The sequence below is a fragment of the Chrysemys picta genome, unplaced genomic scaffold, assembly GCF_011386835.1.
Source record: "Chrysemys picta bellii isolate R12L10 unplaced genomic scaffold, ASM1138683v2 scaf128, whole genome shotgun sequence".
Taxonomy (NCBI): domain Eukaryota; kingdom Metazoa; phylum Chordata; order Testudines; family Emydidae; genus Chrysemys; species Chrysemys picta.
This window is the reverse complement of record NW_027052835.1, coordinates 45,922-66,101: the sequence shown is the minus strand read 5'-3', so window position 1 is coordinate 66,101 and position 20,180 is coordinate 45,922. Positions and strand designations below refer to the sequence as shown.

The window sequence follows — 20,180 nt, the reverse complement described above, 5'->3', positions numbered from 1 at the left end:
TAGCCAATGTTTCTCAAACAGTGGGTCTTGACCCCAGATGATTACACAGAGCAATCAAGGGAGTCAGGAGGCATTGAAAATTGTATTATAACCTAAAGCAAAAATAATCTTGCTCCCCCACTCCCTGCACACCTTTACCCTTCAAGGTCAAATATTCTTGGCCAACCTCTCACAAAACACGTGCAGGTGAATTCTGTAGGGCTAACGTTGTTAGCAATGACACATTTCTAACTCTTATAGTGAGTGTAAAGGCGAAATTCTTTGACTTTGAATAAGTGGCCAACCTGAAAACCACAGACTTAAGCAATGGGGCTTCCACCACTTCCCTTGGGAGGATGTTATCCTGGCTGTTCCACCCATCACGAGCTCCTAGCTGCTTTCCCATGCTGCTGACGGCGGCAAAGCAGGATATGTGAACTGAATCCTAATTGCAAGAGCATCAGCCAGTCCTATTCAGCCATATTTGGCTGGCTAATGTTCATGCTGTCGGACAAATCTATTATTTGGTTGGCCCTATACAGTACAGCGAGTCCTGGTATTTCTTTGGGTCTGTGCTCATTCATGTCCAATCGGAGAGCACAAGATATTTATTGCGTAATGAATCAATAACATTTATCCAAGAAATAAAGGGGGCAGAGGATGTGACTGGAGTCAGGAGAACTATCTTCTATTCCCAGCATTGCCAGTGACCTGCTGTTTGACTGAGCCAGTCACTTCACCTCCCTGTGCCATGGTTTCTCCGGCCATAAAAATGGTGGTAATAATACCGGCCCACCTTTAAAAGCCATTTGGAGATCCTCCACTGAAAAACTCCATAGAAGTGCAAAGGAGTCTCATTCTGGGTCTCTCTTATTTTGTTTTTGTTTTTTAAGGAATCCCCAATTTGATTCTGATTTTGATCACCCCAATCTCTCTTGCTTTGAGAGTCAGTGGCTTATTTCACCAGCATCACAGTTTCCTTCACTTCTCCCCTGCTCAAGCAGGATATAGATGTCTAGCCCTATTCAAAACAAACGGTAGGAATCAAACCAATCAAGCCAACAAACAAAAGATAACCCTACCCAGAGCAGAGATAGCTTACCCCAAAAAGGGAGATGTGCCAGTGACGCCAAGCTTTCCACTAGGAACTTCGCTATTGCTCATTGATTTTAGCTGGAAGGAGCCCAGATACCACGGTGATGGGCAGCAGTATACAACCCCAAGACAGACAGACCATGTCCTTTCTTTGGTTTAAATGAACTGTCTTTTGGGCACCAATCAGTCCATGAATGACACCTCAGGGCGCGTTCGTTCCCCTTTAACCAGCAATGGCAGTAATTTCTTTCTTTCTGTCATTCCTTCTTTCTTATTAGTCCCAGATATCTCGTGCATGGAGACTATTTGGGAGGCGGATGAAAGTGGACGTGAGCAGCATGGCTGTGCTACGGAGGGAGCCATGCTCCTGCTGGAATCATGGAGAAACACTGTTGACTACTTCAATTGTAACAAAGAGGTATAAACCTTCTCCATCTAATCTGTAAACTAGTGTCCCCTCACGCTGTCCGTCCCACCTGACCCAGCCTGGGACATCCCAGAAGGTTTATCACATAGGGTCTGACTTCTCTTCAAACCCTTTGCCTACAGCACTCAACCTTTCTTCTTTCACTTACTCCAGACAATCCAGCCTCTGGATGCTTTTCTCCTATTATACATATTAGGTGCCTTCTCCAGATACATCCCACAAACTCTTTGGTGATCTCATGCCCCGTTTGTCGGTGGTATCCTTGATTTGCAGGGATTTCCCACCACTCTGTGCTAGTTTCAGTAGATTCTTGCCCGGCTACTCCCCTGCCTCACATTATCCGTTGGACTCAAGGACGAGACATTTCCACCCAAGGTCTCCCCTGGCGACTGCTCCTCTCTCAGGGCTGGTCTACACTGGGGGGGGATCGATCTAAGATATGCAACTTCAGCTACGAGAATAGAGTAGCTGAAGTCGACATATCTTAGATCGATTTACCTCGGGTCCTCACAGCGCGGGATCGACGGCCGCGGCTCCCCCGTCGACTCTGCTTCCGCCTCTCGCTCTGGTGGAGTTCCGGAGTCGACAGAGAGCGCATTCGGGGATCGATTTATCGCGTCTAGATGAGACACGATAAATCGATCCTCGATAGATCGATTACTACCCGCCGATCCGGCAGGTAGTGAAGACGTACCCTTAGACCTTCACTGACAAAACAAATGGGTCCAGCTTTGTCGCTTATACACATGGTGTCAAGGCTGAATCCCTACTCTGGCACGTCGAGTGCAGAAAGTGGAGGCTTGCAAGAATTTAAAAAATCAATACTTGCCACTCCAGGATTGTATTACACTCCCAAGGTTACAGCTTTTCTCTGACCTTGTCTTGGTAAACGCTGCCACCACCCAAATGCAAAAAAAACCCTTGGATCCAGGAAGGAGCACTTGGGAATTCTTCCCTGTGGGGTATCCTCAAGCCCTTTCAAATCCCGCCCCCCCCCCGCCCCTCCCGGGGAAGAGCTGAGAAAGAAAACAAAGGAAATCTGCTGTTGCCACCAGCTAATTAAACAACACGCACAAACCTCTTAGGACACCAAAAATCCAATTCTGTTCTTAAAAAAGGTAAATTTTGTTAAAAACAAAAAGGAAGAAAGTACATCTGGAACTTAGGCTTTTTGCTAGATCTTAAAAGAAAACAATTACAAAAATTAAGCATCAAGATAGCTCTCTTGAGGTTCAGCTTCAAGGTTACAAGCAAAACAAAAGTATCTGGGGTTAGCACAGAGGAGATCCACAAGCCAAAATAAAGAAATAAACCTGATCGCGTCTAGTTAAACATTCCCTGTCCAATGATTTTTCTCGGTATGGAAGATGAATTTTCATACCTGGTTCCAGCCTTACACAGAATTGCTGCTCCATGTCCCGTCTCCAGAGAACAGACACAGACAAAGAGAAGTTTTTTCCCCATTTTAAAAAGTTTTAACCCTCCCATTGGATCTTTTGGTCAGGTGCCCACTCCTTTTCCTTTAGCTGGGGAACTCTGTTAACCCTTTACAGGTAAAGCAAGCAGAGAACAGCCACCAAGAGGGACTTTATAGCTAACTGGCTGGCTGGGTGTTCATAAAAGGGAGCCCCCCCCTTCATTTATTACACATGGTCACGCTACATCTGGCTACTTGTCCTACAGAAAACAGACCCTGTGTGGAGTCCTCCACATGGAGTCCCATTGCTGTTCTGCTTGTTCTCCTTGATCCAACCCTTCTCTGAACAAGTAGCTCACACAGTCAGGTCCTACACAATCCAACATTCTGCTGGAAGCCATCAGAACCCTTCTTAGACTGTCAATTCTTGGGAGCTGGGCCTGTGTCTTCCTTTGTTTGCAGACAGAGCCCAGTATATTGTAGGTGCTGCCCGGATACATCATCATCCTCAACTCACCACGATTTCTGATCCTGACTATTCATTGCTCTGCAACATTGTTAATTTATCTATCTAAATCCCATTCACCCTGATATATATTTTTTCTCATTTTGGTTTAGGATTTCATTATGAAAAAAAGTTTCTTAAGACTCTTGTTTGTTCTCAGCAAGAGCATCGACTGGCATAACATGCCTGACTTTTTTATTTACAACTTTGCATCAGACACTGCAGGAGCCATAGTGGTGAGTCAATAATATACACAGGGTCCGTGTTGTTGGTTGGAAAAGATTGATGAACTGTGGAGAATACTTAGCTGCTAAACCCACGCTAGGGTCCATGGAATCTGGAGAGTTGTAAAGAACTTTGTTGTATACACTGAAGCAATTATTTCAGTGTGTAAAATTGAGGTCTGGAGAGTTGTAAAGAACTTTGTTGTATACACTGAAGCAATTATTTCAGTGTGTAAAATTGAGGTCAGTGCTGATTGACTGGAAATATTAGTGTGAATGGACAGAGAGAGGATGCTAGTTGGTGGGAAGTAGGAGATGAGTGAACAGAGATGGATGAGGAAATGAGTGAGTGAATTTGTGGCTGGGTAGAAACAGATGAGATCCCTTTGGACAACGCCACTGGCTGAGCAGCTTCATGATCTGGGAGCTCTTCCATCAGAAAGGAAGATCCTGGGGTTTGGCTGGGCTCCTTGTTACTTTTGGAATATCTGATGTTCTTTTAGCTGGGGATTTATTGGAGACTCCGGAGAAGCCTGTGGCTAATTTTGCCTTTTTTAAGGCCTCCAGAGTTAGCTGTGATGCCAGGGCTTTGTATAACCTCCTCAATGAATGTGTGAGGGAGTAGGACTGATGCTGGGAGCACTTGTGTCTCATTTACTATGTTTGCCCCTTTGGGACTTACAGGAGATGATTAAGAAAGAACCCCGGGACTCTCTCTCCAGCACCATACGGCTCCAGGCCATGGCCATCATTATCGAGCTGAGGTAACGTGACTTCTAATTTAACTGCCCAGCCTTCACACCTGGCTTCTCACTCCATGCTTGGTGGGACCAGAGTTGCCAATAGCAGTCCCTCACTTCGTGCCTTTTTCTCTTTAGATGCTGAGGACTCTTTGGGGAGGAGGTGGGGGACTATTGCATGGCTGACTGATGATTTTCTACCCAGTAACATTGTAATCCTCTTTACTCCACATGTGATTCAAAGCCAAGAGTCTCTGCAGACATTTTGAGATGATTTTCTTTCTGGAGGTGTCAGCTGAGTCATTTCCTTCACTCTCTTCTGTAGCATTTCTGAGCCGGATTTACTATTCGGGTCACCAATCCCTGCCCTCCCGTGCTTTTCCTGTATTCTGTTAATCTTTGCCAGTGTCTTACTCTCCTACATTGTTACTGTTCACATGATCTTGTTCTCTTGTATAGTCCAGATGTCTCTTAGTCTCACGCTCCTTCAGCATAACCCTCAGTTCATGTCCTCACCATCTGATGCCTCCGTTACGCTTCAGCACCTCAAAGTCCAATCCAGGCTTCTTCCTTTTACCAGCAAAAAGCATGTGGTGAAGGCCATGGGCTCCCACCAGAGATGGGTCCTGCTGAGAACATTCCTCAAGAGCGTGTTTTCCCTGCCACTTCTAGTGACATTGCAGGTGCAAGGAGTAATCAGGAATATAAGCGGCCAGTACACAAAGGTAACTCAAGAATGGTTTCCTGTTACTTACTTTGGGCCCATATTGGGGATATGTGACTACACTGTCAGCGAAATTTCTCATGGAACACCATTGTGGAGTAGCAGTTGGGGACTTTAGCCCCGGTGACGTGGCCCTGATCATTCGTCCCATGCATACAGCAAGTAGCTGCCACATTCCCAATTATGAAAATGATCCATCCGTTTTCAATTTACTAGGGAACTACTGGGGATCCCAATCTGGGTGGTGAAGCTAGAATGAGGCATGTGGAATGAGGAAAACGTACTTAGTGCTTGCCCCAGAAATGGGGCTGGCTATTGTTTGATCACTGACCGGGTATTTCTGGTGTGTGGCACCTCCCACAGCTAGGTCCTCTTGCATGAAGGAGCTGAATAAAGTTGGGGTCCTGCGGCACTCGATACAGCCACATTTTCAGCCTGAACTTTACTTTAGTCCCTACTTTTGACCTGCAATTATTTGCAGTTACACCTTAGCTCACGTGGGCACCTGAAATACCTGATTTCACACCTAAATCCAGTACTTTGGCATCGAAGTGATCAACTTGACGGGTGAAAAGACCAGTAGGAGCAAAGCTGCGCCTGCAAATTGTGGGTGTAAATATGGTGGCAAATCTTTAACCATCTGACCCGTACTGTCAGAGTTGCTAAAGCTTTCATTGCCTGCGCTTTTTTAATTCTGAAAAGCCATTTATGGCCCTAAAGTTGAGGGGAGAGAAATTACAGACACTGGACCAAATTCACTACCAAAGTCAATAGAATTTAGAACACTTAATTTGCCTCACATCCCGCATGCTCACATATGCTCTCTCTAACCAAATCATTGGAGTGAATAGTATCTAAGACCCAGAGGAGTAAAGGGCAAAGACACAGGGCCGGCGCAACCCATTAGACGGTCGCCTAGGGCGCTACAATTTGGGGGGTGGCGACCACAGCGGTATTTCGGTGGCAGGACCTTCCGCCGCCTCTGTGGGGGGCGGCATTTCGGGGCGGGACCTTCCGCCGCCTAGGGCAGCAGAAAAGCTGGCGGCACTCCTGCAAAGACAAGGTGATATATTTATTAAAGTGATATTTATTTCTAATGTTAAAAAATCTCATTTCAATGTAGGACTTTCTTTTGCTATAACATTTTCCTTACTCTCTGATAAGGGCTTTGCTGCATGTTATCTTCCCAAGGGAGGCATTGATGAATTCATTACATCAGGTTTGGGGAATGATTTGGAAGATCAATTATAAGAAAAGGGTCATTTATACCGCAGATGTCTTTCTGTTCTCAGTTTCCTTTGGTTTATAATGGAAATGAGGCAGGGATATAACGATGCATCTGGCTTTCTGGGTGATTGTCAAGAGCACAGCTTTGAATCACGGCAGGCCAATATCAGTTGAAACATGAGGCTAGTTTTCTCGAGATTCCTGAAGGATTCACTGCCCAGAACAAATCTAAATACGGTTTCTCTTGCGCTCAGGGCACCCACATTATTGAATAAGTGAAGTAGCTAATTATTTAGCAACTATTGTGTACAAGAAGTATGGGCCAGACCCTTCGCTGGTATGAATCCGTGTAGCTTCACGCCCGCTGATGGAGCTATGTCAATATGCACTCATTGAGGATCTGGCCTTATTTTTATAGACCTTGTCTTAGGACAAGGTCTGAACTATAAATTCTATTGGTTTATGACTTGGAAGCCAGAAAGGACCATTAGATCATCTAACCCAGGGGTGGCCAACCTGAGCCTGAGAAGGAGCCAGAATTTACCAATGGACATTGCTGAAGATCCACAGTAATATGTCAGCAGCCCCTCATCAGCTCCCCCACCCCACTCCCAGCGCCTCCCGCCCTCTGGCATCCCCGCTGATCAGCGCCTCCCCCTCCCTCTCCGCACGTCCCGATCAGCTGTTTCGTGGCATGCAGGAGGCTCTGGAGGGGAGGAGCAATGGCACGGCAGGCTCAGGGGATGAGGCGGGAAGGGGTGGAGTGGGGGCAGAGCCTGTGGCAGAGCCAGGGGTTGAGCAGTAAGCACCAGTAGCGTAGCTAGGGTGGAAGCGGGGCAGCGGCCGCTCCCCCACCGAGCACAAGTGGCGCCTTTTTCATTTTACTCACCTGAGAGCAGGGAAAAAAAAGGCGCCACCTGCTGCGGCGCTTTTACTGACGGGGCGGCGCTCCGGGTCTTGACGGTACTTCGGCGGCGGGACCTTCACTAGCTCCGGGTGTCTTCGGCGGCACTGAAGCTTCATCGTCGAAATGACGCCGAAGACCTGCAGAGCGAGTGAAGGTCCCGCCGCCGAGGTGCCACCGAAGACCCACAGAGCGAGTGAAGGTCCCGCCACCGAGGTGCTGCCGAAGACCCACAGAGCGAGTGAAGGTCCCACTGCCGAGGTGCCGCCGAAGACCCGCAGAGCGAGTGAAGGTCCCGCCGCCGAGGTGCCGCCGAAGACCCGCAGAGCGAGTGAAGGTCCCGCCGCCGAGGTGCCACCGAAAACCCGCAGAGCGAGTGAAGGTCCCGCCGCCGAGGTGCCACCGAAGACCCACAGAGCGAGTGAAGGTCCCGCCTCCGAGGTGCCACCGAAGACCCGCAGAGCGAGTGAAGGTCCCGCCGCCGAGGTGCCACCGAAAACCCGCAGAGCGAGTGAAGGTCCCGCCGCCGAGGTGCCGCCGAAGACCCGGAGCGCCGCCCTGTCAGTAAAAGCGCCGCAGCGGGTGGCGCCTTTTTTTTCCCACTGCCCCTGTTCCCTGCACCTGGCTACGCCCCTGATGAGCACCCTCGGGCAGATTGGAACGTTGGCGCCTGTAGCTCCAGTCCCGGAGTCGGTGCCTTTACAAGGAGCCGCATATTAACTTCTGAAGAGCCGCATATGGCTCCGGAGCCACAGGCTGGCCACCCCTGATCTAGCCTGATTTCTTGTATAATACAGGCCAAAGAATTTCACCCTGTGATTCTTGCCTCAAGCCCATAAGATAAATTATTTGTATAATCCACAGCTCTGTGGCGCTGAGCATAACGGTTCCCCCTCCTTTCAGGTTCTCTTCATTGAAACATTGCAGACCCTCAACGAGATGCTCCAGAGTCTGATTTTAGAAAATCCAGTTCCGTCTGAGCTAGAGAGGATCTTGCAGGTAAACAGGATCTGGAGATGCCGGTTGGAGGATGGTAAGGTAGGGAAGAGGAACAGGAAAATCTTGTCAAGAGCTTGTGAGGGAAAGGAGAGTTAAGGAAAGAACGGAGTGCCCCATCTCCACAGGGTTCTCCTATTAGGGCATATGTGACAAGGTTCATGTAGCACGGGGGAGTCTTCTATTTCCATCGGTGAGGTCTGACAATCTCCTCCATTGTTACCCTCAGTTTCTTTCCTGTCTCCAGGTGGCCCTTACATCACAGTGTCCTTTCCAAATGAGGACGTTATTCCCTTTACTGCCCATCATTGCCACTCCTGATTCAATTGGAGGGGTCGCTGCCAGGACTCTAGTCCCCCGTGAGGGCTGGCACCTGGCCTCCACAGAACTCCCAGCTCCAGCTGTCCCACAGTGAGAACCAATGGGTGCAATGGGAACCAAGACTGCCGCTAACTACAGAGCATGAGGGCTGGCCCAAAGTCTGCAATCATGAAAGAATAGAAGTTTTCCTCCAGCTGCTCTTATTTTGCTGAATGAAATGCTGGATTGTGTGGCTTGTCCAGAGAAGACTTGGCCCTTCCCTTCCTTACATAGGACCCAATCCTGCATCCATTAAAGTCTCGATCCAATGCTCATTGAAATCAAATGGGGACCTTTCCGTTGACTTCAATGGGCATTGGATCGGTCCTTAGATCAATGTCAAAACTTTCATTGACTTCAGCGGGTGTGTGACTGGGCCCTCAGAGAGAAATGCACTTTGCTTTCGTTCAAAGAGAAGAATTCCATGTGTATTTTGAGTCTGCACAAAGCAGACGCTGCCTGTATCTGTAAGAGTGAGATGATTCAGCCAGAATAAAGATATCCTTTGGGGATCACTTGTATACACCCTTTCCCCCTGTTATTTTTAACCTCTCTTGTTTTTCCTGCAGCTCATGGACTCCTGGATGCAGTCCAGGGAAGCTTGCCGGCGGGAGAGGGCTGTATGGAGCAGCATACTGCTCCTAAACTTCGTGGCCACAGAAGTCAAACTGGATGTGAGTAACTCTTGACTTCTAGTGACCTGATTGCAAACTAGACCTACAGGGCACTCTCCCATGCCAGAGAAACTTCCTGCTTAGAAGTATGTTGAGGGGCCCCACCGTGCAATGCTCCCTAATAGGCGGAGGAAAAACCGATTTTGTTGCTCGTCCATCATCCTGACTGAGATGGGTTGGCGTCTGATACACTTGGAAAATAAATCCAGTGCCCTGGAGGAATAGGCCACCTCTTTCCAATGCAGGAAAGGCAGCTAACAAGGGGCACAGGAAAAACGGGTTTTTCTATGGTTGGATCTAATGAATTTCAGAGAAAAGAGATTTCAAAATCCTAGAGACTGAAGACATTTCATCCCCAGCTGGTTCCCTGTTTGCCTCCATTCCTCATCCTAGTACCATGGGATACTTTCCTCTTGTGGAGCTGCAGGAAGAGGCCTCTCCATTCCAGCCCACCTCAGCCGTTACAGATCATTATGATCCTGATCTTGCTCCCACTGACGTCTGTGGCAAAACTCCAGTGGACGTCTGTGGTGCGGGATCGAGCCCTATATTCTTCTTCTGGCTCCCAAGCCTCTTCTGAAGAGGGAGAGCTGAGGATCACGCCCCATTATAGAAAGGGACTGTGTGGATATAGACTCCTTGCCTAGGAGACACAGCCCACTTTACCTGCAGTGGTAATGGATTCCTCCTCTCCTCTTTTGTACAATTAGGAAGCGTCTCCATTCACCAGGCTCGGACACCTGGTTGCAGTGCTGGGGATCCGCTGTGGGGATCCCGTCAAGGCGATCAGCTCAAAGGCAGCAGGGGCTGTTCATTACCTCGTCTCTATTGCGTGGCGCCAAAAGAGTAAGAGAAGCACTGATGAGCATCTGAATCCCCCTCCTGGGAGCTAAATGCTAGAGACTTTCCTCAGGCAAAGCTCCCGTTCAGGATAGTGCCTGAGGAAGAAGTAGAGCCTCTGGCTCGGTATTTGTTCCTTTGAACAGAGTGCTGGTTTTTTTGTGGATCTAGAAACAAGCGTCTGATAGTCATCCCGTAATTCTAGCCCTGACTTTCAAAGAGAGGACAGGGGAGGGGGGGAATACAGAGAAAGGCAACACACGTTATCGCAAACTGAGACTGGTAGAGCTCATTCCATCAGTGGGAATGGGAAGGGTCAGTGGGACATGATGATAGGGGATTCAACGCCATCAGACCAATTAGTTCAGTTCGAGATGCCTGTACCCCGAACGCCCCAGAACTTTGATGGCTGTTGGAAATCTGGATCCAAATCTGGGGCTCGATTCATGACTGTGTTAATCCACTTCTATGCCACTGAAGTGTTTTGGCTAGATTCCAGTCACCATTTGATAGAGCCACTTTACTCTGGGGGTCAAGGCCCTGATCCAGCACAACATTTACGCACATCTGTAACTTTCATCAGGCGAGTAGTCCCACGGAAGTCCCTGGGATTATTCATCTGCTTAGAATAATGTACGTGCTTAAATGCTTTCCTGGATCAGAGCCAAACAAAGGGCTTTGTTCAGTAAAGAGGGATGAGAGCAGAAGTCAGGAAGCAGAATGGAAAGTTAAGAGTGTTATTAACATGTATTTCAGTTGCACAGTTGGACAGAAAGAATGTGGAATGGACTGAACAGAGGAACAAGGAATTTCTGGCTGCTTGGAGCCCCACTGTGGTTTACAACAGCCCCTCCAGGATCGCAGAGGTAATCACATCCTGGCACTAATGACCATTCTACATTGGTGTCAGTACAATACGGTATCGCACAGCTCCAAACTACTTCCTGTCCCTGGATCGCCCATCTCTATTGTGTATGGCTTACCCAAGAATTACAGCTCCTGCCCTTACTCATGGCTAGAAATGACATGCTCAGAAAGAAACAAGATGGGTGAGGTCCAATTTTTTTATTGGATCAACTTCTGTGGGTGAAAGAGACAAACTTTTGAGCCATACAGAGCTCTTCTTCAGACAGAGACAGAAGAGCTCTGTGTAGCTCAAAAGCTGGTCTCTCTCACTACCAGAAGTTGGTTCAATAAAAGATATAACCTCACCCACCTTGTGTCTCTAATATCCTGGGACCGACACGGCTACAACAGTGAAGACAACAAATGCTCATAAAGAGTGATCTACTCTGCAGCAAGTGGTTCTCAACCTTTCCAGACTATTGTACCTGATTTCAGTCCCAGGGGGCGGGGTTCGGGCTTCAGCTTCAGCCCTGGGCGGTGGTAAGGTGGCCGGGTGCCCGGTTTTCGACCAGAAAATCTGGTTGAAAAGGGGATCTGATAGTGTCCGGTCAGATCTACTGACTGGACACCCAAAGTCCAGTTACTGCGGGTGAGGGAGGTGGGGAGGTGCCAGGTCATCACCCGCACCAGCCCCTACTCAACCGGGGCCGCCACCTACCCACATCATGCGGCTGCAGCTCCCAGCAGGCAAATTGCTCCTGACCTGGGCGGGGAAGAGGGGAAGAGCAGTGAGAAACAGTGGAAGGGGAGAAGAGGACCAAATGCGGGGCAGGGCCTCGCGGGGAAGAGGCAGGGCAGAAGAGGTCCAGCACTCCTGCATGAGTATCCGGTTTTTAAATATTACAAAGTTGGCAAACCTAGGCAGTGGGCTTGGCTTGGGCTTCAGCTTCTGCATGTATCTTAGATTTGCAGGGGCCCTGCTTGCCACCCCCAATGGCGACCCTAAACTTGTGACCCCCCTAAACCCATCCCATGACCCCCCTGGGGGTTGCCACCCCCAGATGGAGAAACACTGATATAGTAGATAGTATAAACAAGTCATTGTCTGTATGAAATGTTAGTTTGGACTGACTTTGCTAGTGCTTTTTATGTAGTCTGTTGTAAAACTAAGCAAATATCTAGATGAATTGATGTACCCCCTGTATCCCCAGGGACGGCAAGTTATGTGGGCCCATAGTGCCCGGGCTTGAGAAAATTCAGGGCCCAGGGGACCCGGCTCCACCAATATTCGGGGCCGGGTCTCTCTCCCGGCCCCGCCTGCCGCCCCCACGCACCTCTCCCAGCCCGCACTCAAACTTCCTCCCAGAGCCTGCACCCCAAACCCCTCCCACACACAGACTCCCTCCCAGAGCCCGCAGCCCCTGCTGCACCCCAGCCCCCTGCCTCAACCCAGACCCTGCACCCAGCACCCAAACTCCATCTCAGAGCCTGCACCCCTCCCGCACTCAAACTTCCTCCCAGAGCCTGCACCCCAAACTCCCTCCCGCACCCAGACTCCCTCCCAGAGCCCGCACTCAAACTTCCTCCCAGAGCCTGCACCCCAAACCTCTCCCACACCCAGACTCCCTCCCAGAGCCCGCAGCCCCTGCTGCACCCCAGCCCCCTGCCTCAACCCAGAGCCTGCACCCAGCACCCAAACTCCATCTCAGAGCCTGCACCCCTCCCGCACTCAAACTTCCTCCCAGAGCCTGCACCCCAAACCCCCTCCCGCACCCAGACTCCCTCCCAGAGCCCGCAATCAAACTTCCTCCCAGAGCCTGCACCCCAAATCCCCTCCCGCACCCAGACTCCCTCCCAGAGCCTGCACTCAAACTTCCTCCCAGAGCCTGCACCCCAAACCCCCTCCCGCACCCAGACTCCCTCCCAGAGCCTGTGCTCAAACTTCCTCCCAGAGCCTGCACCCCAAACCCCCTCCCGCACCCAGACTCCCTCCCAGAGCCTTAGGCAGGTGTAGGGGGAGGCGGGACTTGGACACATTCTGAGCAATGCCAAAAATTATACAAACCTGCCACCCCTGTGTGTACCCCCAGGGGTATGCGTATCCCTGATTGAGAACCACTGCTCTAGGAGATGGGTTCCCAATCTGGGGGGCATAGCCACCCTGCCCTTTCCTTATTGCCAAATGGGACAGGGTCTTGGCTAGTTTGGAAGGGGACTCTGGGTGGGTCCTAGTATAGGAAAGGGAGTGTCCATATGGGGAAGGTTGAATGCCTGCTGCTCTAGTACTTTGGGTTGTTAGAAGCTGTCACAACGAGGTCTATACTATATAGGCTTGATCCAAAACCTATTGAAGCCAATGGAAGTCTTTCCATTGATTTCAATGGTCTTTGGGTCAGGCTGCAAGCCAGGAAGTATGGTGATGGTGTCGTAATCAGGATTTGGGTGCTGTATTTCTGCTGGGATGTGTTGTAGGAGGGTATCACATACAGTCACAGTCAAAGACCGAGTACTGTAACAGTCATTACTAATATTACTACATGGATCCCGCAACTGCTGATCTTTTAATGGTGACCCTTGCACCTCGGATGCCTGAGAAGTAGGTGTCTGACACCACTAAATGCACATCCTGACGTGCACGGCAGCACTCCTAGGTTGGCCACTGTAATGGTTTAACTAGTCCTCTTGCCTCACTGTGAGTGATATGGTTTCGCAGCAGAAGCCTCATCAGCCACTGGGGCCCTGTAATAGAAAGGAGTAAAACAGAGCCCCTGAGAAGCTGGAGAGGACCTGCAACCCCCAGACAGGGCTTTCTCTGGGCTCCAGTAGTTATCAGCCCCCCATGGAATCAGGACGAGGCCTTTTGTAAATTACACTTTTCCCTGTATGCTTCAGCTCTTTGGAGTCTATTTCAACCCAAGAGAGAGGACAGATTTCATTCTGACTGTTATGGATGGCCTGACGAATCACTGCAACAATAACTGCCAGCCAACTGCAGAGGGATTGCTGTCTGCCATGGTGAACAGCGGTGGGACTAAGGTGGAGAAGGTATGGGGCGCTGCTGCTGAGATGGACGGAAACTAGAATTCCCTGTGCTGGGAACAGTCATACGTTCAGAGAGTTTAAGGCCAGAAGGAACCATCAGATCTTCTAGTCTGATTCCTGTATATTGGAAAACATAATCCCAACTATACATACAAACGGAGGGGGTCTAAATCAGCTGTTACCACTCAAGGGTGGAGTCATCATGGACAATTCTCTGAAAACATCCACTCAGTGTGCAATGGCAGTCAAAAAGGCTACCAGAATGTTAGGAAGCATTAGGAAAGGGATAGATAATAAGACAGAAAATATCATATTGCCTCTGTATAAATCCATGGGATGCCCACACCTATAAATTCATGAATGGTGTGGAGAAAGTAAATAGGGAAGTTTTATTTATCCTTTCACACACACACACACACACAGACACACACACACACACAAACCTGGGTTAATACAAACCTAAGGAAATATTTCTTCACACAACACAACTCGTAACTCATTGCCAGGAGATGTCGTGAAGGCCAAAAGTATAACCAGGTTCAAAAAAGAATTAGAGAAGTTCCTGGAGGACAGGTCCATCAATGGCTATTAGCCAAGGTGGTCAGGGGTGCAACACTGTGCACAGGGTGTCCCTACGCCTTCTGATTGAAACTGGGAGTGGGTGACAGGGGATGGATCACTCGATAAATTGCCCTGTTCTGTTCATTTCTTCTGAAGCATCTGGCACCAGCAGAAGACAGGATACTGGGCTAGATGGACAATTGGTCTGACCCAGTATGGCCATTCTTATGTTACCCCTGTATTGTGCCTAGATAGGACTCATCTCCTTTGAGCCATTGATATGTGGTCTTTGCGACAATGCACCTTGTAAGGCTCTGAAATGAGCCCTGCCAATAATATAGGAAATTGTGACTTTTAGGCAAAACCTAGAGGCTAACTCTGATTCTCCAGGGATGCTGAGGTTCCCTCTTGCCCCAGCTGCAGGATGGGATGAGAGTCTTGTCCCGTCTCATCTGGTTCCCTCTCTCTCAGGCAGCAGACCTTGTGGCTGGGGTTTGCAGCCGGTTGGATTCAGTCCAGCAGCCCAGCTCCAGGACCCTGATGAAGAAGTTAGTGGCCCTGCTGGCTGGCGAGGCGGAGCATCTGGACACAGTGATCGCATGCCTTCTGGACTACTCCTTCCCTACAGACAGGTACGAAATGCCTCCACTCTTCAGGCCTCGCGTGATCCTTTGAGGCCCTATATGAGAACCTCACCACTGAGCACATTGTTTGGTCTTACTAAGGCAAAGTATAAAGCACTGACTGTTGAGGACTGAATCTCCCCCCTCTACATGGGACAAATTACCTGCCCTCTCCTCCTGATGGCTCTTCTCTTTTCAGCCACAAACCACAGCGAGCGAAATCCGCCTGTCAGAGATTCCTCTCCCCCATTCCCTGAATGTGTCTCCCCATGTGCAAGGCAGGAGCTCTCATTCCCAGTCCCCCTCTCCCGGCCCCTGGGACTTGTTAGAGATCTGCCTATGGGAGAGGTTCTCAAAAGCACAGCCCCCCACACCTACGGTCAGTGCTCATGGGTCCTGGAGCAGGGGGTGGATTTAAGTCTGTGTTCTTGAGTTCACTATCCCTTTGCTACTCCGGCTGGCAAGCGCAGAGCTCATTCCGCCGTTCTCCTTCATCTGAACGTACAGATAGTGAGCCTAGGTGGAACGTTTGCTGTCTGAAGCACATTTGTGTTTGGGCAGGAAAAGTTGAGCAACAGTGATTACGCAAAGCGTGGTTTTATGATGGATGATCCCAAGCGGTGAGTTCCAAAAACAATCCATATCAGCAGGGCCGGCTCCAGGCACCAGCAAAACAAGCAGGTGCTTGGGGCGGCACATTTCTAGGGGCGGCATTCTGGAACCGGCCATCATAGGTGCTGACTCCGGGGCATGGGGAAAAAGTGCCCCCGCCACCCCAGCTCGCCGCCCCAGCTCGCCTCCGATCCGCCTCCACCTGCTTCCCTGAGCGCACCGCCGCCGCTCCGCTTCTCCCCCCTCCCTCCCAGGCTTGCTGGGCACAAAACAGCTGTTTCGCGCAGCAAGTCTGGGAGGGAGGAGAAGCCGAGCAGCAGGGCGCTCGGGGGAGGCGGCGGTAGTGGAGTGGAGGTGAGCTGGAGTGGGGAGCGGTTCCTCTACCCCCCTTTACTTCCTGCGCCCCCCCCACCCTAGCTCACCTCCGCTCCGTCTGCTCCCCTGAACGCGCCGCTGCTCCGCTTCTCCCCCCTCCTTCGCCTGAGAGGGAGGGGGGAGAAGCAGAGCGGCAGCGCACCCGGGGGAGCAGGCGGAGCGGAGGTGAGCTAGGGTGGGAGGTCGTGGGGGCCCCCAGGAAGCAATGGGGGGGGAAATGTGGCACGCCCGGGGGAGGAGGTGGGGCTGGGGATTTGGGGAAGGGGTTTGGAAGGGGTGGAGTTGGGGCGGGGCTGGGGGAGGGAGGCATGAAAAAAAAAGTGGGGGCGGCCAAAAATTTTTTTGCTTGAGGCGGCAAAAATCCTAGAGCCAGCCCTGCATATCAGAGGACTCCACTGAAACCCTCCCTCACACAGTTGTTGGCTGAGCGCTGCAGAGATCTGAGCCACGCTGCTGCATGCCCGCTCCCCTTTTTTTTTAAAGGGAATTTAATGCTGGTGAAAGGTGCCCCATTGACACCCTTGGATAATGAAAAGCTCAGCTGCAGCCCAGGAAGTGACGATGAAGCTTCCTCCACACTGCCCCTAACAACACTCTGAGCTCATAGCTGGAGGGGCTGCCGACTAGGCAAGAAAGGCTCATTCAGCCTCCATGTCCCGTTCAATCCCTGAACCTACCAACAAGGGCCAAGTATGGTGGTTGACTCTGTAATGTGGACAGCGCGCACTGGGCACTGGTCCGAGACCCTTAGTTCATTTCGTATAGGACATCTGCTGCCAGAGAAGCTGTATTAGCCATTAGCCATCAGCCAGTAACAGGTCGTGACCAATTGAGGCCAGATTCACACTGGCAGCCTTGAGCTGAAATGCTCCATATCCTGTGCCAGTGATTCTCAATCTGAGGTCCATGGAGTCCTTGTTCATGCTCCACATTGAATTGCACAAGCTCTGGGGACTGGACTGCTGGGCAGGGCGTTGGCTCCACAGGAGGATTTCTCTTACAAAGAGATTACATTGGTGAAGAGGTTTAATAGCTTTTCTCCTAAGCCATCCAGTCCCTCATGTTGCCGTATTTCTGAATTTCTAGCAATGCGGCCGAGCTATGGCAGTTCCTATCTGCTGACCCGGCCCTCGGAGGACAGGTGATGGAGAACCTGGTTGTGAAGCTGCAGAGTCACCACAGCTCTGAGCACCAAGCCTCTCACACGTCTGCTGCCGTAAGTCACTGTTCGAACATCCATAGCCCCATACAGTTAAATCTATCCTATGTCTCTGTCACAAGGCACACTCACCGCCAACGCGCCTCCTCATGCCAGGACATGATGTTGCAGGGCTTATTCCACACTGGTGCCCCCTTGTCCAGCCTCCTGGTTCTGCAACACTCCGCAGGTTCCATGGTCTGGCCCTCTGGCCACGTCACCTCTTCCAGGGTTAACAGAAAAGTCCAATATGGGAAAACCCAACATGTAGTGGCCTCTGTGCCAGGCCCTCAGCCCCCATCTGAGCCTCATCATTCTTGGTCTCTTAGTCCTGAGGTCAGTACTTTGCCTCTTGCTGGGGAACCCAGACCTGACCTCTGCTCTGGGTTCCAGCCCACGGACCCCATGATAGGCTGCTAAGGACTGTTCCTTCAATCCCTCACCACTTCCCTGAGCTGCTCCTCCCTTTTTCCTGCTTGTTAGCAACTCCCATGGGTCTGCAGCTTCTGCTTTTCCTGCCCTGGATTTGTGACTCCTTGTGACTTCTTCCCACCCAACTTCTGAGGAGCTTCCTCAAAGCTGTTCCCAGCCTCCCTGGCAGCAGCTGGGCTGTGTTTCAAACAGTCCTTCTGGTTTCCCTCCATAAGATAGGAGTCCCTGCCCCCTAGCCTTCCTCCTGGAGGTGGCATTTACTTCAGGCAGTCCCTCCACCTCTCCTGCAGGCAGGACTCCCCCAGTCTCCTCCTTTATGCTGGGTTGTAAGTTAGCCAACTGTGGGGCCTTAGCCAGATTCTCCTGGTGGCCCTTTTTCCCCAGTCAGTCCTCAGGCTCAGAAGGTTCAGGCATAGGTGCTGGAACTGGGGGAACGGGGGTGCTGTAGCACCCCCTGGCTTGAAGCAGTTTCCATCATATACAGGGTTTACAGTTTGGTTCAATGGCTCTCAGCACCCCCACTACACAACGTGTGCCAGCACCCCTGGGTTCAGCCTTCTCCTGCTGGTGTTTTCTCTGCTAGGAGGGAGGAGGCTGATCCCCTTCCTAAAGCTCATCCCAATTCACTGGGAGAGAGGGGAGTCCTGGCCCTCCCATTTTGCAAGGCTCCTGGTCCCAGGTCCTTACAGAAACATAACAGGAGTTCCTCCTGAACACGACTTATTCCTTGGACCACTTCTTCCCTACCAGTATTTCCCAGCTCCTTACGTATATCAGACATCTCAAAATCTGACAGGGCCACGCCACGTGACAAGGGTGGGCTGAGCCCTAGCACCGCTACCTTTACAGGGACAGACTATCCCCTCCATTTTGGGGCTACTCCATAATGTCCTGACAAACCCTTGGGGGAGGGTTCCATTCATCGCATCCATGTTGGAGCTCTGAGAAACCCCTGTGACACTGCCTGCCCTTGTGCCAGCTCAGGATAGGGTTGCAGGCTAATTCACTCAGATGCTAACAGAAATCAAAGAAGTCAAAAGCTATTGTAGTGTAATCAGGCAGTTCACCTGTGTGTTTGTTTAGTTCAAAGGAAAAGTTAAAGGAAACACTTATCTTTATAACCTGTTGATTGCTATTGTATTGTGTATATCCCTGTAATTAGTTAAACCTAGATCAAAAGCGTGCGTTGGTGTTAAAAGATGAGAATGAACTTGATGTGTAAAGTTTATGAAAACTAATGAAGGATTCTTGTTTGCTATTACATTACATTGGCATCGTGTATATCCCTGTAATTAAATTACCCATCAAACACAATTGGAGCCTTGGAAATGTAAATGAGGAAGACTGCTAACTTCAAAGCAAGGGCTACTGTGTTTGACAACGGGAATTCACAGACTAAGTCTGAATTTCATACTCATCAGAACCCACTTGGGTAAAGACACTGTTCAGATTGGTTTCTGGAAAAGCTATAAAATAGATGTCAAGGAATGATCCTGTATCTCTGACTGTTTGGACTCTTACAGGGAAGATGCCAAATGCAAAATGGAGATCCCCAGAAACATCTGGGTTCCTGAAAAGACTTTTAGGAAACCAAGAGATTACTACATCTCCGCTATCATTTGGGATTTACAAAGTTTGACTCACCTGTTAATGTATTTTACCTGCTTTAACCTCTCAATAACTCTCATTTATTTTTCCTAGCTAATAAATCTTTAGTTAGTTTACTAGAGAATTGGCTGCCAGTGTTGTTTTTGGTGTGAGATCCAGAGTACCAATTGACCTAGGGTAAGTGACTGACCCTTTGGGGTTGGGAGTAACCTGATGTGGTGTGATTTTTGGTTTTAATAACCTTTAATCACAAAGTTCAGTTTGTCTGGGTGGCAAGATAGGCTGGAATGTCTAAGGGGAATGTCTGTGGTAAGACTGTCCTTGGTAAAACTGGTACTGTGATCCAGGAATGCACAATTGTTACTGGCTTTGTGAAATCCAATTATAGAATATACTACTAGTTTGGGGTGCCTGCCCTGTTTTATGACAGTATGATCTAAGATTGGCATTCACAGTTGTGAACCACTCCAGAGAGCGTGACAATTGGCGTAGTCAGCACAGGAGTCACATGCCACAGGTCAATTGGGCTTAAAGATCATAACCCAACACTATTTAAAGTTTAAATTTGATATGGAGAGTTTTAAGGGTTAAAGATGAGTTACAATGGGTGAATCACAATCCTATGAGAGTCTTGACTCAAAAGAACTTGAAAAAGTATGTAAAGAAAGGGGGCTATCTGTTAAGAAGAAAGCCGCAGAACACGAACTGAGAGATTTGCTCATGGACTTTGACCAAAAAGCAGGGTCTCAGCCCCCCTAGACCCCAGATGCA

The 20,180-nt window shown here is 49.8% G+C and overlaps 1 protein-coding gene across 1 annotated transcript; it reads left to right on the top strand.

Moving 5' to 3' along the window:
* The first annotated feature begins 3,540 nt into the window (after positions 1-3,540).
* On the top strand, positions 3,541-19,023 carry LOC135978120 (protein MROH8-like). Its single transcript, XM_065579163.1, has 10 exons — positions 3,541-3,659; positions 4,332-4,411; positions 4,968-5,112; positions 8,146-8,241; positions 9,168-9,272; positions 9,983-10,118; positions 10,869-10,978; positions 13,851-14,003; positions 15,033-15,152; positions 18,964-19,023. The coding sequence occupies exons 1-10, from the start codon at positions 3,546-3,548 to the stop codon at positions 19,021-19,023; spliced, it is 1,119 nt and encodes a 372-aa protein (XP_065435235.1). The 5' UTR covers positions 3,541-3,545.
* Positions 19,024-20,180: the final 1,157 nt, after the last annotated feature.